This window comes from Phalacrocorax aristotelis, chromosome 12 (assembly GCF_949628215.1).
Source record: "Phalacrocorax aristotelis chromosome 12, bGulAri2.1, whole genome shotgun sequence".
NCBI lineage: Eukaryota > Metazoa > Chordata > Aves > Suliformes > Phalacrocoracidae > Phalacrocorax > Phalacrocorax aristotelis.
In genome coordinates this window covers 14,582,741-14,604,728 of record NC_134287.1, presented here as the reverse complement: position 1 = coordinate 14,604,728, position 21,988 = coordinate 14,582,741, and the positions used below count along the sequence as shown (strand labels likewise).

At 35.3% G+C, this 21,988-nt stretch overlaps 1 protein-coding gene across 3 annotated transcripts in view; it reads right to left on the bottom strand.

Annotated features, from left to right (window-relative positions):
- ATRNL1 (attractin like 1) overlaps positions 1-21,988 on the bottom strand; it is a 522,986-nt gene that overhangs the window by 435,564 nt on the left and 65,434 nt on the right. For all 3 annotated transcript variants that reach the window (XM_075107503.1, XM_075107501.1, XM_075107502.1), the window contains exons 8-9: positions 11,851-12,106; positions 3,561-3,744 (exon numbers count right to left, since the gene is read on the bottom strand). In XM_075107503.1, the coding sequence (XP_074963604.1) occupies positions 3,561-3,744; positions 11,851-12,106 (440 nt within the window). The remainder of the gene's footprint in view (positions 1-3,560; positions 3,745-11,850; positions 12,107-21,988) is intronic.

The window sequence follows — 21,988 nt, the reverse complement described above, 5'->3', positions numbered from 1 at the left end:
TGTTGAAGAAATGCAATAAAGAATTCTTTAAAGTCTAAAAGAATCTTTAGACCATCCTAAGCATTTGATATTTTTTTTTATTAACTGAACACTCAAGCCTGGAAAAGAAATGGTAGAGGTCATTCTAATGATGAGGAAAAACACTTGCACTGCTTCATACATATATTCAGGCTGGCAGATGCAAACATACAGAATTTCAGTACCAAGAAAAAAAAAATAAATTAGTCCACGCACATTGAGTCTTTAATGTCTCTTCGGTCATTTTCGCCTGTGTCTGTGTGGTCTGCTTTGTGCAGAGCCATAACATGGGCCCAACAGTAGCCAAGAGCTATCAATACTACAGTTTTACAGTGTCAGGCTAGTAGAAGGAACAGAATACAAACTTGATTCAATCACAGCAAATAAATCTTACCAAGGAAGAGAGTAACCATTTGTGGGTTTTGCCAGATTGAATTAGTTAAGTAAACCAGCTGTAGACATGATTGTGAAGAACCGATTAGATCACCAGCACAGAACGTTGTTTGCATTCCCCCAATAACCTTGTAATTGTCTCAGGCATTTAACAGTTTTTTAGACTCTCACTTTCATACTGCACACTGATCATACCTACAACTGATCGGTTTTGTCATTCATTCCCTGTGATGAACATATTGACTTGACAAACTTTCATTCTGATTGAATAATACTGTCTCTCTTGAATCATATTGATAACATTTGTTCAATATTTTTACATCATCATAGGGTTTGGAGAAGAGGGTTTAAAGTATGTCTCATTGTTTTGACGTAACAATGTAAATCAATCAATAAACTCAAGATATTTTTAAGTTATAAGAGACTGTATGTTTTAACATGTTCCCATATTGCCATTTAAATACAGTCCCCCTTACCGCTAGAAAGTAACATTGATGGAAACGCCAGAATAAATGACAGTAAGTTTTTTTTTTATTGCTTAAAAATGGGATATTTCCTTCAAGGCACCAGCATACGCACCAGTGTGCCCCTGGTTTTTGAACCCTTTTTTTGTTCTGTTATGTGACTTGCATTTTTGTTGTGTATTTCCGATAAATAAACTTTGAAAGCAGAGCACCACAAAAGTGTGTTTTTCTAACCAGGAATTAGCTTGATACAAAATGTTCATGGCACCCACCCAGAAAAACGTGGTATTTGGTTTCAACCCATCAGTTAGCAATATACAAAATTTTGAATGACAAAGAAATAGAACAAGACATTATTTTTAACAGTTATTTTTGAATAGTAATGGAGGAATATTGCTGCTATGAGTTGAAAGAATGATAATATACCAAAAACCTGTTGTCCTTACCCATCCGGACTATAGATTTCTTTCTGACTTTTGCTTTACCAGTTTCCTACAGCTCCTACCTCCTAATTTACATTAATTGCTATACACTAGGCTCTGTCTTGATTATCCTGCCTTACAGCTGTTTACAAACAGTTGTCTTGACACTGAAGGCCTAAAGGGCTCTACACTGTTCCAGGGAAAACTAAGGTCCCTCTCCTCCCCACAGCACATATAACAGCAATCCTCACAGTTTTTGTTTGGGGTACTCACTTTTCTACTTGTCATCCAACTGCATTGCCCCAGTCCTGGTCCCCATATTGTACAGCAGGTTTTACCTTAATTTTTGCATAGTGTACTGAGTTTCATCCCTCCTGGTAACAGTAACTTTTCCCCAAGATTCAGCAGAAGTGGAAGTCTAATACAGACCAAGTTTGTTAATTTGGCCATGATTTTCACTGTTCATTAGCATCACTGATGAAAGCAATCTTCAGAAGTCTCCAACACATACCAACCCCATGCAAATTATGCAATTCTCAACACACTTTGCACTGAATTCATTATTTATGCACATATACGTGTATCTGCAAACATTAGTCCATGTTAACTATACCGGTGCCAAGTGTCACATAGAGCAGCATGATACTGTGTAATGGTAATGGAAACACCCAGGAGCCAGCAGGTGCTTCCACTGTTTGAGGCTGTTATCTAAGCCCAGCACCACATTGCCCCCAACTGCCAACCGCAGCAGTACGCAAGTAACACAAAGAAATGCAGGTATTACAAACACTGTATTTCTCCATCATAGATTAGAAATAATGTTTACACTAGGAATTAAAATATCACCCCCTCACATTCCAAGAAACATAAACCTTATGCTTAATTGATATAAAGGAATGAAAACCCACACGCCACTGAATAAAACAAGTAATCAGCCTTGTATACCAAGACTTAGTGAAGCATATGAACCTCAGCCACGTCAGACAGAGAAACAGAGTAAGTGCAAGAGAAAAAACACAGACCATGAGGACAAGCAAATGTGAGTGTGAACAAAGCCATGTACGTGGGCATGAGAAAGCTGTCATGATTCCACCTCTTCCTCATATCCCTCCGAGCCATGGCATGTTCAGGCTCAGTTGCCTCACTGAGGGCATTGAATACGGATTATAAGATGTCACAGATACAGTAAACAATTATTTTATTACTATGTGTCATTACCCCATCCTCTCAGCCAGTTTTCAGTCCCATAGTACAATTGACTTCCAGTATAACACTGGAAACAAATAAGAGTCCTCTACAAGCTGCCGAGAATGCCACATTAATATAGCTAGAAGCATTATTAGTTTTTATATGAATAAAAATATTCCTAAAATTTTTATATTGTTGAACAGAACTTCAAAGTTTACAATATCACTTTGTTCCAAGAATAGACTATAATAAGAGAGCAATAAAATTCCAGCAATTTAAGAATACATTAAAAGGGACAAAAAACTCTTCTAATGTTTCCAAATGCCATGAGTTAGTGGCATTCAAAATAAGAGCCTCAGTGATATCAAGCCCACTTGTTTCCAACATCTAAGAGCAAATCCTGTGTGCTTAAAAAGTTAAGCCATCAGTGCTCAACACAAATATTAAATTGCAAGAATAAAAAGTTCTGAGAAATAGTTCATGATCTCAAATCATGTCTAATGTAAGAATAAACAGGTCACTTTGTATACACAACATATAAGTAGCATTTGTAAGTTATGATAAACTTGAGGGACAGGGAACTAACAAAAACAGAAACACCAAGAACATCAGTAACTAAGGATCCCTATATAATACCAGGAATTTTCTCTTTTATTTCTGAGATTTTTGTGAAAAATAACCTTCCACAGTTCTTAGATTTCTCTGCTTATTTATATAACAGGTACTTGAATTTGCATCAGCAGTATATTTGTACCATGTGGAAATAGTACACGTGTACTGTTTCTGCATGGTGGTTATGTCTGGGTAGGAGAACCTTTCCTTAATTTGTAGAACATACACAAAGCTTCCTCCCTGCCATTCCTTCAATGTGTAGCTCCATTAATCTACTGGCTAAAGTCTAATCCCTCACCAGAATTCCTTCATTTTGTTGCAGGGAATATACTGTCTGCAACATGCAAAGCATATGGAAGTGTCTACATGACTTCACTAGAACCTTACTCTACCTTCCTCTACGCTTATGTTTTCTTTTTCAGTAACAAATAACTGAGTTTCCTACATTATAAATCCCACTTACCATGTCCGAGTATTAACTTCATATCTGTAAAGGTCATCCACCAATCCATATTTATTGCCAGGTAATGCTTTGTATCCACCATGGACATACACAGATTTTGTCAGTTCATCATAAACACTAGTATGGCCATATCCACCTTGCACAATTGCTCCTTTTGTTTCTGGTACGAGCCAAGAATTAGACCCTGGAACAGATGTACAGAAGACATAGGCTTAGGGCTTACTATTGTTAACACACAATACTAGGAGTTTAAGCATATAAAATCATTTTCTCTACAATTCTAAATACAGAAACAACTAGGGACTTGTTTTAAGAAGTAATTTTATACCAATGTACCAAAATATCTGCAATTGGATAATGTTATTAGACTATTATCAGATATTCTTAATTAAATCACAAATAGAACATTGTTACAGGTGCCATGCTGCAGGATCTCATACTCTCCCATGGGCGAGTTCAGCACACACACAACACCAACAAAAAAAGCATAAACCTTTTGGAAAATATGAAATTAAGAGTTATGATTCATTCTCTCTCAGCCTTAACTTTGTCCCATCAGAGATGGCTGATGGGAATTCAGTGCTCCAGCTACACCAGCTGCATTAGGAACACCCGTACTCAGTCACGGGGAAACTGTCTTGAGAAGCCTGGCAGAAACTGAACTGCTGCGAGTGGCGAGAAGCATGTAGCGTAATGTAGCTCAAAGTACACATGGATACAGATAGATATTTTGCTAGGAAACTGTAAAATTATTGAGCTAAAATAAGTTTCTAACTACCATGTCTTAGTTATTTAACTGGAAATATACCTACTCAGTTGCTGAAAACTCACAAAAGGATAATTTCATAGCAGCTCATTAAACTCAAACTTAAACCCACATTTTACATCACATCATTAATAACTGCAAAGAGACACCAAATAAAACTATTCGCAATAGCTGTTATGACTAAAGAATAAAACAATTGGAAACTATTTTACCATAGCTATTAAAAAAGGCAGAGAGGTTGAGTGATTTCTTGTTGCCTGTGGCCCTGAAATTCCCTTTTTATTTCCCCCCCTCCATCTTCCCAGCTGATGACATAAGCCACAAAAGGAGCAAGCCAGGAGGTATGTATTTCCTGTAGAAGCCAGCCTATTCAAAAGAGCCTGTGATGATTAGGCAGCCAGTGCTGTGGATTTGAAATGGAGGAAATAATTCACTTACAGCCTCTTGGAGATGATGTCAGAAGAACAGAAAGTGTGGACAAGGACTTCCAAAGTGGAGCAGTCTCCTAATTCTTAACCTAAATGGGCTGCCATTACAAAGTTATTTATCCAAGGCTAGCATATGCCACCATACACCTTCCTTCATCTGAAAGTTAGTTTATATTCCATTTCAATTTTTATCTGATATTATGTAGGTAGATGATGATTACCTCTTTTTCCTCCAGATTCTTCTGTTCAGTGAAAAGACTCATGACTTTCAGTTATTACTGTTGCTATTCTACTTTCATTAAACAGTTTCCAGGCACTGCCTCTATAAGCAAGTTATATTTTTTTCAGTAGTGAGTGCCTATAGCAAGTTAGAAAGTGTAGATTAAACTGGAAGACTTGTGCTGATTTTCTGTGTGTATGAATGCTGATATTTGTGTAATACACTATTTATATCTGACAGTTTATTACTTATATGCAGTATAATGTAACTAATATTTTATTCCAATCCCTAGTTGGATATTATCAAGCTATTAAGAACTGCAACTCTGAACACAAACATCAAATTTGTATCAATAGTACTGTATTTGACATACGTATTACTGTCCTAACAAATAGATTTACTTGATACAATTTATGTAAGAGAGTTGGTGAGGAGTCAACCTGCGGATACATTTCTATCACCAACACCACCCTCATTTTTTCATTAGAACAGTGATCAGTCTCAAGATTGGCATATATGCTTTGCAGGGAAAAATTACTAGTTCTCCACATAAATTTACACAATGGTGTTGATCATACACATGACAGAATATTTTGCATTTATACCTGACTAGTTCATACAGCACCTGGAACACTGTCATGTAAAATTGTATATTGCATAGCTTTACATGACTTGCAAAGAAATATGAATAGCTGTTCCTTCTTGCATAATAAAAACCATATGCTATTGATAACTACCAAAATTTGAGAACATAGCTCCAGGAACATCTTTCTGAAATAAAAGTCAAAAGCAGTATTACAGTTCCTCCTTCTATTTCCCATTCTAAAATTTAGCTGAGCTGCCTGAATTTTAAATAATGAAATATATAGATGCAGTTTTGATCTCTTTCACATTTCTTCAGCATCTTGAATATTGCATCATTCAGACAAAAAATACACTTCTGTCTGAATTCAAAGACCTTACTATGCATATGATCTGCTTTTTTTAAAAAAAATACAATTCATTGATAGGGATCTTGACCTTTCTTTTTTTTAAACTGAAATCCAATTTTTATTGAAGGTATTTACATTACACTTCTCATACTTAGAGATCCCACTCTTTCTATCATTAGATTATATGAAGTACTCAATTGACCAAATCAGTCACGCAAAACTCTGCATCCTCAACAGCTTAAATGCCAAACAAAGAAAACTATGAATAAACAAACCAGAAACAGGGAAATAGGGTTTTTAATTTCCCATGTTTCAATCTGTAAGTCTAATAAACAGTGTAAAAATAAGGTCAAATGAATTTTGAAGAAAATCACAAAAAAGAAAACCATTCCAGTAATAGGGGCTTCTACTTCTCATTTGTTATTTGAGATTTTTCATCAACATCTGGGCAATCTTCCAGAGAATTCTACCACAAAGTTTCTCCTCAAATGCTTAGGTGAGTCCCTGTGATAACTTCAGATAATTAAATCTGTCAGATACTAAACAGCTGGACAGTTACATGCTGCAATATTCTGGTCACCTTTGTCAAACAGAATCGCACACTTCATGTCCAGCTTTACTACGACCATTTCCAGAAGACTGATCAAGTGAAAGAAAAAAAGAACAAAAAAAGGTATCTACAGAAACATGTAAACAGAAAAACAAGTTACAGTTGAGATAGAAGCTAAACTCATTAATTTAATGTACTGAAGCTGGGGGTATGACTCCATTCCAAAATTCTGACAGACACAGCAAGTGAAATTGCAGGCCCAGTAGCAGGCATTTTAGACAAAGCTGGTTAGATATTACCAAAGAACAGCTGCCATGGTGCTGATGTTAAAGACCAGAAGGAGAAGAGAGAAGATATTGACAATTACAGACCTTAACCTCACACCTCAGTAATATGCAAAGGTTTCGAACAAAGCTTTAAAAAAAAAATTAAAAAAAAAATATAAAAAGCAGGGGGCAGGGGATAAATAAGAAATGTTTAAATAATGGGAAACTGTTTCACTGGACAATTCCAGTAATGTACCAAACGATTTACTTTATATTTACCTGAAAAACAATTATCTACAGAAGGAAGCGTAGGTGTTCTCAGTATCCAGGCTTCGGTAGTGTCCTTACTACAGGGTCACCATGAATAGTTAGTAAATAAGCCATTATAACACAATGGGAATTGGGCACTGAACAAGAAGGAGCAATGAACAATGTTGAGAATTGCTGGGATTACTAGGGAGTTTTCTTAAGGATCAGAACGGGTGTGGTTTATGACACTCACAAATTTAAGTTGCAATAACTGCATAAATTTAGACGTAAATTTATACACTGTCGATTCACAGAAGCAGCAGAAAACCATACACAATGAACTGGATGATTTGGCTACTGGAAAAAGCATCAAAACTCAACAGTAACTTAAAGATATTGTGTATTAGGATTAGCAACCTGAACTACAAAATGGAAACTCATCGGGTGGTAATGCCTGAGAAGAATGAGTAGGAGCACTGCTTCAGAGAAAATCTGTGAGCCATTAATGACTTTCTCATGGACACAGTACAAGTGTCATTTTACTACATACCAGGTGAGGTGTTCCCAATAAGTAGGATTAAGGTTGTTTAGCCAGGCACAGGTGAAATCTCACCTAAAATATCCCACAGGCTTTTCTAATCATCCATGTTCAAGAGAGATGAACTTCTTGTGGAAAAGGTACAGAGATGAACTATTAGAATGACAGTGGAATAGATGAGGTTGCCTTAGTCTTGCAAAAGGGAGGACTGGTGCCTATAAATATAATTGAAAGGGAATTCCAGGAAGGGAGATGAGCTGCTTACATTAAACAATGTATCACCCAGAAAACAAGGGAATATAAACTGCCCATTGATACAGGTAGGCTATGAATCACAAGATGCCTAGTCACTAAAATTATAACCATTTTTCCAATGGCACTGTGAACAAAACCCAAACTGTTTAAGATTAATTCTCATATTTTTGAAAGGAATTATCAAATATGGCCTTCACATTTAAAAAGCACTGATTTCGATGGCCAAGATGATAAATTCCAGCCTTTTACTCACAGGAAGTTACTCACATCCAGAGATGTAACACCCTTCCATTCAAAGAATGCAAAGCAAGTAACATAAGAGACAAAACCTTTTTTTCAGTTCATTTCTTTGTATGAAACTGATTAGGATGGCCACATCAAGAAAAACTGCAAGTTTTAGCAGTAATCACTTTAACATTCAAAACAGAATAATTCAAATAGCATTTTGAGATAAAGTTATTTCTAAAGAGATTTAAGAAAAAAGTCTGGTGGGTTTTCTTGTGTTTCGGTTTTGTTTTATTTTGGGTTTTTTTATTTTGGTTTGGGGTTTTTTAGGTTTGTTTTTTGCTGGGTTGTTTTTTTTGTTTGTTTGGTTTTTTTTGGTTTTTTTGGGTTTTTTTGTTGTTTGTTTTTTTTTTTTAATATGGAGTAATAAATCCTCTTAAAAAATCCAGGGAAAGGTAGATACATTGCTCTGATGTCTCCTTATCACAATACAGCCTTCAAACAGATTAGGTAAAAAGAACAAAATGTCCAAGAAGCACCTCAGTGTGCCATCTTCATTTCATTGCAGTGACAAACATTAAAATTTTCCTAGCAACCATGAACGTTATGGTAACTTACAAAAAGAGGAAACATATGTTACATCATAAGGCCATTTCTTTTAATACTATTTCAAAGAAACATTTTTAATCCAAAGAAACGTATAACCTACTTCTAAAGTCAAACGAATTCAGCCTAAAAACCAACACAATGTGCTGATAACCCAAACAAATCTGTCTTCTAAAAAAATAAAATAAAATCACAAAAGACTTATTCAGAAGTTTCTTAATATATAAGGAGCTTTTATAAACCTCAGCTAAAACAAAACACCATTATTATATTCACCTTGAGACTCACATTGAGATTCTTAGAAGGTTTATGAGGTATTGCTAACCTAAAGGGAAATAAATTTCCCTGGGGAGTAACCCAGGAAAAGCTTTATGGTTCAAGTTAGTAAAATCATTCACATAATCCCTATACCAGGATTTATTGGTTCCTCTGAAGTCGTAAGTCTAGCTATAGCAAGAAAGGACAACAGGAAGCTTTTTTTGTTCCTGCAACCACCACCATACCTTTAGAGTAGAAATTAATTTATGTGCTCTTGCATGGTGAAATTCTGCCTGAAAACCATGTCCAATTTTTCCAGAATGTATTTGACTTTGATAGAAATTACTTTCTTCACTAATCAAAGTCAGAAAAATCTTCTGACCATGCACACATTTCATTCACATTTTGTTAGTAAGAACTGCATACCTATGTGGAAAGCCAGGGAATCCACAATTTGAACTTCTTTAGATGTTTCTTGACCCAGACCCCGTGGAAACCAGGGTCACAGTAACTAAAAAAGGCTTTAGCACCAGGATTCCACTTATTAAGTTAATCAAAGTTAATTAACAGAACTAGATCACTAGAGGTCTCAATTTATATGAACCAAAGGGTAAGCTGCCTCTTTCAGTAGGCATCTGGTACATGCTTGAAAAATAGTCTTCTTTACAACTAAAAGCCATGGCTGATAACATTTCAAAAGAATAAAGCAGTACAATTTGAAATGATAAGACACTGTAAGTTTTAAAAGCAAGCAGAGAGAGAGAAAATGGGACTCTAATTTTTTTTTCCATAACATCAGAAGCCTTTTTTTATAACAAATTTTGTTTCCTATTCAGGTGGGTTCACAGCAATACTTCTACCACTTCCTAGGTCTTTTAAGTTTGGATTCCGAGCTGCTGAAGTCCCAAAAAATTTAGTCATTCTTAGTTCAAACTGCCATCTGGAATTTTATGGTTAAAAATGATGCTACAGCTGCAAAACTGCAGATAAATATTACAGCTGACATAAAATTCAGGAAATTCTGCCACAAAATTAATTTAACTTAGTAGGGAGAGGAAGGAGGGAGATTCAATGAGGCAAAATGAAACATGAGAATTATCCACAGCAGAAATGGTTCAGTTACAGCACATAGACCACGTTCTGCAAAGACTCACTGACTTCAATGGGTTTCCACAGTAATACCCTATATTGTTAGAAGTTTACTTTATATTTGATGCAAGGGAAGCATACTTTCTCTAACAAACTGAATTTCTCACTAGTATGTGATAAAGTTATAGTCTCAGAAAGGAGACATAAAAACCTGAGAACAATTCAGACCCATAAAGTGCCAGAGAAATAAGTACTTTCTCCTACTCAAAGCTTATCATCATGGTATGAAAGGTTTGGGGTTTTTTTGCTTTGTTTGTTTTTCATATGCTTAGTTATAGTCTGTTTTATTAATCCTCAAAAAATATAGCTTTAACATTACAAAAATTTAAAATAGGAAAAAGCTGTACATTTCAACTATAAGGCCAGCAATAAAATCCACCAGACAGAAAATTTTACACTATGAAGTGTATCATGTACTCCTCATCCTTTTAATTTCCCTCTCCATAATTAAACTAACCACAATAATAAGTGAGGATAACACCGGTACTTCTACTCCAGACTAAATAAGCAGCATGTGAAGAAGCAAAAATTCAAAGTTCTGATAGACATTAGAGTGAATAAGCGTGCAGAAAACTGGAACTTATTTTTATCTTAAAAAAAAAAAATCTCTCTTGTTGGTTGAAAACTCTCAGAAATTAAGATTTTCATAAAAACTGGCCTTTAATACTTAACAAATCTTACAATATCATTGTGAAACATCATTCCAAGACCAGAGTTTTATACTAGTTTTATACAGTTCAACCAAAATTTTCCATGTGGCTACAGCACATCATGGTGCTCTTCCTTTTATTCCCATTCTCTTCTATCCTTGTTCAACATTGTTTAAAATTTCAACAACACCACCAGGAAGCATAAGAACCCTCTAAGTTTTGGAAGGATTTCTCTGCCCTACAAATCTGCTTAAACAGTGGTTATACACATATGCATACATGCAAAAAGAGTAAAATGGAACAATTTATTATGCCTTAACATACATATGTTACTTTGAAATTATGTATTATGCAGTCTGTGATTGCTTAAATACCTAAGGGACTCAGAAAATTCTATTCAAAAAAGAGGATTCTAAAAAAGAAAGAGCAGGTATAATTTGAAGTAGTGCGCATAAAAATATTCCTAAAAATGTATCAGAAGATGTAGATTTTCATGTTTATTCTATTGAAATAATCTCAAATATATCATGTATGAAATAAAAATTTTTTTAAAATGTTGTTTTATTTTATTCTAGCATTTAAAAATCACCTCTAAGAAAAGCTTGGCAGTTTGCAAGGGAAATCCCAGACAGACGTGGCAGGTTATTTACAAAAATTAATGTTAATTTTCTTATTTCCTCTAGCAGCAACAAGTATACACTTTAGAGAGAACCCTATATACAATGCTGAACTAAGTTATTACATTTCAAAAATTAGATTAAAAATATTACAGCAACACTAAAGAACCATCAAAATAACTAAATTATTGCAGTAGGCGCTGTTCATTGTATTCTGTTTTGCCCTACTTATTGTATTTTACTCTGTCTACTCTGTGGTAAAAACAGTAAGTCTGGTAAAAACAGTTTCAAAACAGCCATAACCACTGTGCGGAATTCCTGGTTTCAAACTTTACCCTGTTTAGAGTACCACAGCCATGTACATAATAACACATAGTCAAATCCATTATACCCCAAACATGTATGAAACATTACTGCTTAATAAGAAATAAGATCTAAAAAATTTGAAGGAAAAGATGAGGTTTTATTTATTTTGAAAAATACATGTTTTTCTTTCTGAAAACAAGAGTGTTCTTCACTTTAAAAACAATCCTGACTTTTTTTTATCATTACATGATAAAAATTATTTGTAAGTGACTTACTGATGTAGTATTCTTGCACAATGCTGGTGTAACCATATATGGCAGAGTATCCAAAAATGATAATCATAACCACATCTCTGCTGTCCAGCTCTACTATGTGAGCTGAATGACCTTCCACAGCATATTGTTGGCCATGTACGAGAACTGCAGGAGTTCTGGTACTCCATGTTTGACTGTGTATGTTGAAAATCCACAGCTCATCAGTAACATTGCCATTAGTTGTTTCAATTTTGCCTCCATACATGTAGATGTCTTCCTGTAAAAGTTAGAAGGGAGAAAAGATAAGGCAAATAATGGATTACAGAAAGGTAACATCTGAAGTGCATACTTCTGTGCTGTGTAATATTTCATAACTGAACAATCTGATTTACATCTTCACATTTAACTAATACTACATTAACCAGCTCACTATCAGACACTAATCCCAGACAATGATATTTAAACTAAACCAACAATGATAAGGAGACTATTTCTCTGAAAAACAAACCCAGTCGTGAAAATGACACCAAAATGAATCTCAACCGGATTACTTCAAGCAGAAAAACTTTAATTACATGGCTCTTCTAATTCACACTGCAGCATTCTATTAGAAAAAAAAAAAAACTAAACAAAGGATATTATATTGTTTTCTTAAGGAACAGTTCACAGAACTAAAATGTTATTTTCCAGATACTCAGTCTATGGGGATTTCATTCAGCATGTGCATGAGAGAGCACATTCTCTCATAATAGCAAAGTAACTTAGGTCCTGAGAAACTTCAGTCATCAGAGCCCAAAGAAAAGGGACAGTGTGTGAACAGCATAACTTGGGCACATTTGCCAAGATCAAATCCCATAGAGGGGTACTTTGAGTTCTTAAAAAAGGATGCACAACAGATTTTCCAGTCTTCATGAACCACATGTCTCAAGCAGCAATGCCATCTGTTTTGCTAAGTAATGAATGATTTACTTAAACATTGACTGAAAGGAAATCCTACTAAACCTCAAACTCCATCTAGAGTAGCAAACCAAGGCATAAAAAGCCACAGAACAAATTCCAGCTTGTTGGCTTCATAGACTGGCTCAAGGACAGTTTACCCAGTGCAGAAGAGAAAAAAAAAACTCAAACAAAAAAAAGCAACACAGAACCACATACGCTCATCACCCCAGAACCACATACGCTCATCACCCCATCTGCATGGTGTTTCTACAGTTGTCTTCTACAGACTGAAATGTAATATTCTAGGGTTTACCTTAAATTCCAGTTTACCTGGATTTAAAAAAAAAAAGGAAGCTGCAGGCTTGGCCCATGTGACAAAGCTTTGCTTGGCATGGAACACTGAGCCTCAGAAAAAGAGGCTAGAATATAAAGAAACTACCTAATAGAAGTTTGGATCAAGCATGCAGAATGCAGATATTTCAGACTTATTGTAGAAGGAGCTGATGGGATCTAAAATGAAATGTAAATGGCATACTATTATCATCATACATGCCAAGAAAGATGAATTCAGACTGGCAGGAATTTAAAATATAGATGATCAGTAGAATGACAGTCTATTTAGTCCAGCAAAACAAAGGCTTGAGTGGGTTATGATGCTGCCTACATAGCCATGGTTAATGGTAAACAGGGTCCAGGAGCACAAGAAAAACTTCCTTATTACTCAGAGAGATTAGTCAGTAAATAACTGAAACTGTCTGACCTGTCTTCAAGACTACACTTGAAATTTATGCAGGATTTTCAACTATATTTTCATTTGAGGCAGGTAAACATTTCTGGATTTAGAATTTAAAGTTGCTTCTATGCAATGATACTCTGTGTTACTGATTAGTTTAGACTGGTGGTGTTTGAACAACAGACGTTCACATTCTTCAACAGGAATTAGTAGGATTAGATATCTATTTCTGAACCCATTCTTCTCCTATAAAATGAAACAACATTTCAGAGAGCTTGGTAGAGACCCACAAAAGCTGGAAGGAGGCTGTGCACTGATCCAAAGGAATGGCTTGAACAAATATTCTTCTGAAAAGGATTGTTTATGGCTTATTCATTACACTGCTACATCAATTTCAAAAGGCAAATCAGCATTGTTAACAAAATAGAGTATTTATTTATTTATTTTTAAATGCAGCTAACAGAATACAGCAGAAAGAGGAAGCTAATTAGAGAGTTGCAGGTGCTGTATAACAGTATTTGAAAAAAAAAAAAAAAGATTTCTGACAGTGAGGAAAGGCACTACAGAAAAAAAAAAAAAAAAGTGAAAAAGGTGACCTGAAGAGCTGCATGAACTTTGAAACAATTACTCAGACATTTGACCGTAAGAGAGTCCTCCTCACAGTTCTGCTTAAATGATTCAAAGTTCAGATTAAAGAACACTTCTGTGAGGAGCGATCTTTATAAATGACACAGCAGATCCTGTACACAAGACTATTCACAGAGAAAAAGACAAGAAGGTCATGACAACTGCTTTATCAACCACAAAAACAGATTTAACTAGGCTTCGCTCAGGGCTACTTCTGAGATTAAGCAGCTCCTAGTGCTGCTGAAAAACACTTAAAAGTTAGTGATGATCAGCTGAACGTGGAGAAAGGAAGGCTTACAGACCAAAGTCTGTATAAGAAATAAAGACTGAAAAAAAAAAAAGTGTTACATGCACAGTTATACAGGACAAAAACCAACGTCCTGGGCACATAACGGCAGAAATTTATCTGGAAAGCCTAATCAGGAAGACATTGTAGGAAGGGTGCAAGTGTAAATCATCCTCAGCAGCCTAAAGATTGTGAAAGAAAAGAAGGAATCCCCTTGTAGACTTACACTACCTTTGTAACTTACTTATAAACTAAGTATAAATCAAGGTACATGTGAAAGGTGAGGCTTTCTGACAGACACAATACATAAGATACAGAGCTTCAAGAGTGCTAGTATACTAATGAATAAAGCATACTAGATATGTTTATAAGATAGCATACCACAACAGGAATGAGATGAAAAACAATGACAACAAAAAAAGTATAAAACTGAGAGTCTTTGTGCAATTAGTGAGGAAAAAAGTTTCAAGAATTTGTCCCAGATGGAAGATGTTAAAAATTGTACTCTTCAGCCTGGAGGAGGGACAAGGTGAAGAGGCAGCAAGGAGCAGATAACAAAACAGGCAGATAAGCACCAAGAAGATACAAGGCCTCCAACACACTCATATTTTAAGTTTTGATACCACATATCAAAAGCAACACTTTTAATCGCAGTGGCAGATAGTGGAGGTATTTACTAAATAAATTAACCTTGGACATTTTAGATCTATTACTTCACATGAATAAAGTTATCTAAGAAGTTACATAAACCTGTAAAAATCTTGTGGTTATTTTTCAATGAAAATGTCATATGAATACCACCATAAGCAGACTGAAGTATATAAAAATAAACTGTATATTAAACTTGTCATTCAAGCTCCTGCTCAGTAGGGAATTCCAGCAAAAATGAGACATTTCTTGCTGTAAACCAAGCAGGTAGGCAGCTCACTCATTCATGACTTTCCCACCTGCAGATCACATCAACTGATTTCTTGGCAACTGTTCAGGTGCAAGCCAAGAAAGCAGCTAGTATAGCTCCTCTTAGTTTCAATGGAACAGAAAAGCTTTCCCATAGATATTTCCATTTTCTCAAATCAGTTTTTTTCCCTGAGAAAATTATTTCAGTACAAAAATGTTGATGAACCATAATGGTAAAGAAAGATGACAAAAGGTATATGATCTGTAAATAGTTGACTGTACGAATTAGGCAGAGAGGATAAGAGCAGAAGGCAGGAATCATAGGACCAAAGCAAGGATTTGAACAAAACAGTTAAATCACATTTCTCAAGAGAAGAAGAAAATATTCATTTGACCTGGTGTTTCTCTTACAGCGCAATGACTGACACACACATTTCCACTAGTAGAAATGGAAACAGAGTAACTCAAATACAGGAGAAGAACTCGAAGTAAACTGCCACAATTTGGAAAGCCTGCTGTAGAAATTAAGACCATTTAAGGCAGTAAAATTCCTCTTAACTTCTTCACCTTATTGATGTCATTGGCATCTTTGGAGAATGTGTCTTTTCTAAATAACCAAATAATTCAAATAAAATTAAATACCTGGTGGTAGAGGGTAAAAAAGAGGGAGCCAGACTTGTCTCAGTGAAGCCAGTGAACAGACAACAGATGATGGGTACAAACTGAATTAGAAGAAATCCAATTCAAATGTAAGAAAACACACTTTTTGCAGTGAGGATGGTTAAAGACTGGAGCAGGTTGCTCAGAGATGTGGAACTGAGTATCCTTGGAGATATTCAAAACTCAGCTGGAAGAAGTCTGGAGCAACCTGCTGTAGTTGACCATGCTCTGAGTGGAAAGGCTGGTCAAGATGATATAGGCACATCTCTGGAGAGCCTCTCCCTTGTTTAATTCTCTAATACAAACAATAACAAAAATAATTCATTGGATGATCATTAATATCTAAACAGGCAACACAGGGAAAACAGAGTTCTGGTAAACAAATGGCAATTGGCTTAGCAGTCTGAACTTTATAATTTATGGGCAAAATTCTTTTAGGAGCTGGAAAGAAACCAAAATTTTTCAATGTGCATTTATCCTTAGAGTTACAGTAACAAATAAAGTCAGGATCTACATGAAAGCACTAATTTCTGTAAATTAATAAAGGCTCCAAATCAAAAATAAATCCTCCTTTAAGTGAGTAATCATAAAGTCCCATGGTGATTTGTGCATCTGAAGTTTCATAAAAACTGACAAAGTAACCTACAGAATTTCCACAAAATATGTAAATTAATACTTATTTTTAAGAGAGGTATAAAGATAAAAAATTGCAAAAATGACCAGTGACCCAGTATGCTTTACTTCAACTGCCTTGTGTTCCTGGTTTCCAAGGCCATGTACTTGGTAATTCCTGAAAAATCATGCCCCACCATTATCATCTGCTTTTGCATAGTAGTTTTAACAAGACTTCGAATCACTTCAGAGAAGGATTTTACAGTGAGAAAAAACTAAAACAGAGCAAGGAAGTTACTTGACAAGATCACCAAAAAAAGCAGGTAAGAGCACCCACTTGTCTGATAAGTCCCAGTCAACAAACTGTACAACAGACCAGAGCAACTCTTCTACATGCTTCACAACAAATCCTGAACAAACTGGGCCAAAATCATTAGTTCCTTTGACATTGGACGGGCTCTCTTCCCTACAGCATATCTCAGTGTTAATATTGATTTTATTTTTCATATAAATGCAGTAATTCAAGACTTTTCTACAACTTACATTTTTATTCTTTTAGACTTCGCAATTTTTCTTTTTTCCTAACAGAACAATACTTATCAGCTGTTCTGGCTGTAGGTGGGACTGCTACACTATTATGCAAATCCTGCCTGCATTCCAAAAGAATCTTATCTGGTAGTCACCACAAAAAAAAAAAAGTGTAAATGAAATGCATAAGGGGGTAATTTATAACCCATTTCTAATGAAATGGAAGTAAATTGATCATGTTAAAATAACCAAATTTTTCCATTTTGTATTTCTTAACCATATCATAGAACAGAAAAGTTTCTCTCTCAAACAAGTTTTGTGACTTAATTCTTATATAGGTCCAAATCTGTTCCTGAAAATTTGGCCGAAGGAATGCCATTCACAAATCACATGAAGAACAGCCATTCTCCATTTTCTTGAAACAAGACTATCAATCTGGTTTCCTCCCTTAGACTGCACCCATGCATTAGTATATAAATTAACTTTATGTAAACTAACAGGACTCAAAAGTTCATCAAAACTTTTGTTCTCTATGCTAACCTGAAATGTCTAGAAGTTGAGTCAAATCTGCACATGAAAAAAAATTCCAGAAATTTCTTAAAGTAAAATATAAGTAAGACTCAAAAAAAGTCATCTGGCAATAAATAACTCATCCATAACAAGCCTGTTTCCTGCATTCAATATGTGCCACCTGGTTTAGGCCTGTCTAATACCTCCTCTTCCTTCCCCCAGACCACCACCTCTTTTAATGTGGTCAAAACATCAAGAACATTCTTTTATGTGTTATATCAAAAGGAAAAAAATGAACAATCAACATCTCTGCTCGATCCCATGATCCCCCCATTAGATCAGGACTGGTAGACTGGAAAGAAGTCCTCACTTTACTCTTCCTCCTGCAGCCTACTTTATTATTGTGGAACTATATCCTCATTGAATAAGAACCTGCTAAGTTACACAAGGAGCATATTATAACCTAAGCTTCCCAACAGGACCAAATTCAAGTTCCAGACAGTACATACTGCAGCAATTTGTATGTCACGAGATTAGCCTAATCAAGAGTGCTGGCACTTTATTGCCTCATTATTTCCAGTTTTCCACAATGTTGCTGGCTACAGTTAAAGGTATTAATTCACTTAAGTCGGTTCTTATGCACCTTAAAAGCCAATATTTTTTTTTTTCCTCTGGACTACAGTGACATTCCAAATATAGGACAGGAAAATAAGGTAGTGTGCTTTTGGCAAAAAAAGCAAAATTTGAGATTTACGTCTTTGCATAAACATTCCTACATCTACAGAAAACTAGGCTGAAGAAAAGCAAGAAAATAAAACTGTGCGAACAGAGCTTTAAAACTGTTGAAGGTATAAGGTGGGATTTTAGCAGAGATGTCAGTCTGTTCTTTTGTACATTTAATATTTGGATTAAACATACTGGAAAGAAGGAATAAGTAATGGAGACTGCATAAGAAAGTATTAACTAGGCATCTACTTTTAGATCTGCTAGACAAAAATCGGTCCTGCTTAGACTTCGACTTTCAAACCAGTTGGAACATAATGTTGAAACAAGGAACGAAAAATATCACACTTTTACATAAAGGAACCAATCTCTTGATGAGTAAGGTCCACCGAACTGAAGAGGAACTCTGAATGGGCTTTTACCTAGACTACGTGCAAAAAGCATATGACAGCTCATCTAACCTAGTTCTCATACGCTTCGGAGGTCCACAAATCAGAATTAGAAATCAAATTGTGTCCAAGATGCAATTTAAAGTCAGAAAATAATAAAACTATGCAGCTTGGTGCTACAACCTGCTAATAATTATTAACAGAATAGTTAGAAAAGACTTTGAGATTCCTAGTGCTGTTCCAAATTACACTACAACAGACAATGAAAATAGACGTACAAAAGAATAACAAGAAACCAATTGGTGATTTTGTCTCACTCATATTAAAGAAGAAAAAGTTTTTACTCTTTTTTTTGTTTTGTTAATGCTAGCTTTTGGTTAGACTAATTTAAAAAATACCAGAAGAGATATACAGACCAAACAGCAATATCAATTCATTTGAAAAAGGAATCAGAACAATTACCCTTTTTTAATAAAGCTTTAAAATTGGAAGTAACATTCATAAAACTCAAGTGAGTCAAATTAAATTTGACTACATATAAAATGGTCCGTATACTGGAAAACATCTTCACGATTACTATTATTTTAGCCTGCCTGTTTGCTTCATTCCTATAGCGATTTTCAAAGGAAACAAATCTCAATGCCCAGTCATCCTTCCACTATCTTGGGACTGCTAGCAACAGTTTAATTACGAGGCCAAATTCTGTGATTCAACCACAAGCTCGCTACCAGGTAAACTTCCCGCAGTGACAGCATACTCACCCCATATGCAACTCCTTTCCTACCTTATTCCAGGGATCTAGTATTTTTCAATTTATTGCCTAACTCCCTATGTAGTCACCATTTAGCAAAGCTACATGTACCTACTTTAAAAACCTCACAAGCCATTTCCTCCAGTCTCTCTATAATCCTATTTCTTATATGAATAATTTCAAAGTATGTTGACGTTTTTTCAGTATCAAGATGCCAGGAACTATATATAATCTTTGAGATACAGGAGAACCAACTGCTAACAGATATAGGTAGTGCCCTTCCAATAACCAGGCTGAAGAGGCACTAACAGTTTAGTTGGTCTAAAAGCAAGAACACTTTTATACTCTCTCCTCTATAGATGCATTAAAAGTCTTAGTCACCTGTTATAACTATACATCAGTGGGAGTCTTCAGATACTTTTTCTTCAGAATAAAGAAGTACAGTACTTCAATTTTAACTAAAGAAGCTTTCTGAGGGAAATGGGCACAGGAACTTATTTCATTCTCCACAGAGTCAATTATATAGCTTCAATTTACCTTGCACCACAATCAGGCAATACAAGCTCTGTGCTCTCACTCCAGTCTAGCGCTAGGCTTTGAAATCTCAGGAGCTCAAGTCAAAAACTTAATCTAATTTCTTCTCTGTGGATATTTTTTCTCTCAGCTATAAAGGAAATGTTACACACTGACTAGTATACAGCTCAAAACACAGCTCAAAGGTGCCATCTCTAGGTACTATGTTCTACTACTCTTCACACTAAATTATTTTTCTGTTTTTTTTTTTCAAGAGATTGAATATCTGAAAGGAAAAATATCAAAAGTTTATCCTAACAAGTTAATTTAAGAACTTATTTCAAAAGGAGGTACTTTTTCACTTGAAATTTCTTCAGCTTACATGATCAGCTCCTTTTGGGCCATATAATTTTTGACACTTGACATAATCACTAGTACAAGCAACATATTAGTTAATTATTTGATGAGTAGTGCTATGTTCATTCTTAGAGAATTCTAATTACTAATTAACCTGTGCCTTTGACAACAGAAACAGCTTCTTCACTACACACTGGCTTGTAGCTTTCATTAATATTAACAACAGTTGCATTTCCTCACCGAAGTCCAAGAAGACCTCTGAATTAACACAGGTCTATTGTATTTAATATTTGCTGGTAAAAGTATCTCTAAAATGGCTACCCTTTAGTCTGGAATATCTCAGAAAAATATTGGCACTGTCAAATAAAAAGGTTAAATGATATTTTAAGCCTTTATTCTGAACGGCTAAATGGTACATTACATGAATGTTTCTCAACTAAAAGGTCCACATTCTACAAGAACTGTAATAACTAAAGATACTGGTCAGAAAGATCTGACCTTTCAAAGAACAGATAATACATTAGAAATGAATCAGGGAACTGCCAAGAAGAAAAGCAATTTTTGAGTTGATGTTAGGGCATGCACAGAATCTAGTTCATATTACTACTGAAAAACACCTCTACAATATTAATTCAACATCTCTGGAAGAGCAACAAATGCAAAAGAAAAAAACCCCCCCCACAAAAAAAAACAACCACACCCAAACAGGAAATCCACCCACTCCTACGATTCTGCTTAACTGCAAAAGGAGCACTATATAAAAGGGAGACCAATCATAAAAAGAAACCAAAAGGCACAGCTGAAAGGGTAAAATCTGTAATGACAATATGAAGACACTTTAAGGACATCTGCTCAGATCACACAAAAAAATCCAACATTTCCTATTACAAATAACAAAATAAATAAAGCTTAGATTAACAGGAGGATAATGGAGAAAGTTAGAAGAAAAAGTGTACTTCAAAATAAAGGTTCAAAAACTCCAGCAGATTAAAGTGCAGGGACACACAAAGGCAAGCCATGCAACGGTTTAATGACCTGCCTGCAAAATTTTATATAAAGTACTAATACATCATTTTTCAAATGCATTAGAAATACAGCCAACTAGGTAATTTATGGTGCCAACACTCTGAAGGAGTATCCTGAGGAGATAACACCATAGCAATAAAATGAACTTAATTTCCCCATGCGAGTTCTTCATGGTAGATTTTACAGGTATTTCCACAGCAGAAAGTAATACAGAAGGTTACAGTAAAAAAAAAAAAACCACACACCAAAACTGACAAAATAATCAGCAACAAGTCACCAGGAAGATAAGTTCTGAAGGAATTTAAGAACAAAACATCTGACCCGTCTGTAGTGTGTAACTCCCTCCTTACAAATGTGTCAGTACTAAGAGACTGAAAAGCAACAGACAGAAAGGACAGAATTCAGTGAACACATAGATAAGACGGACAGACTGGGGAAAAGTCTAACAACATTTGAAAGCACAAGTTATATCTTGCAATCCACTGGATTTTCCTGAAGGAATCAAAAGTCTGGTTGATACAGTTACCTGGAATTTGCAAAAGATGCTTGATACCGTTCCTCATACCTTAAAGAAACTAAGCTGCTCTGGGACGAGCAGGGCAACTGAC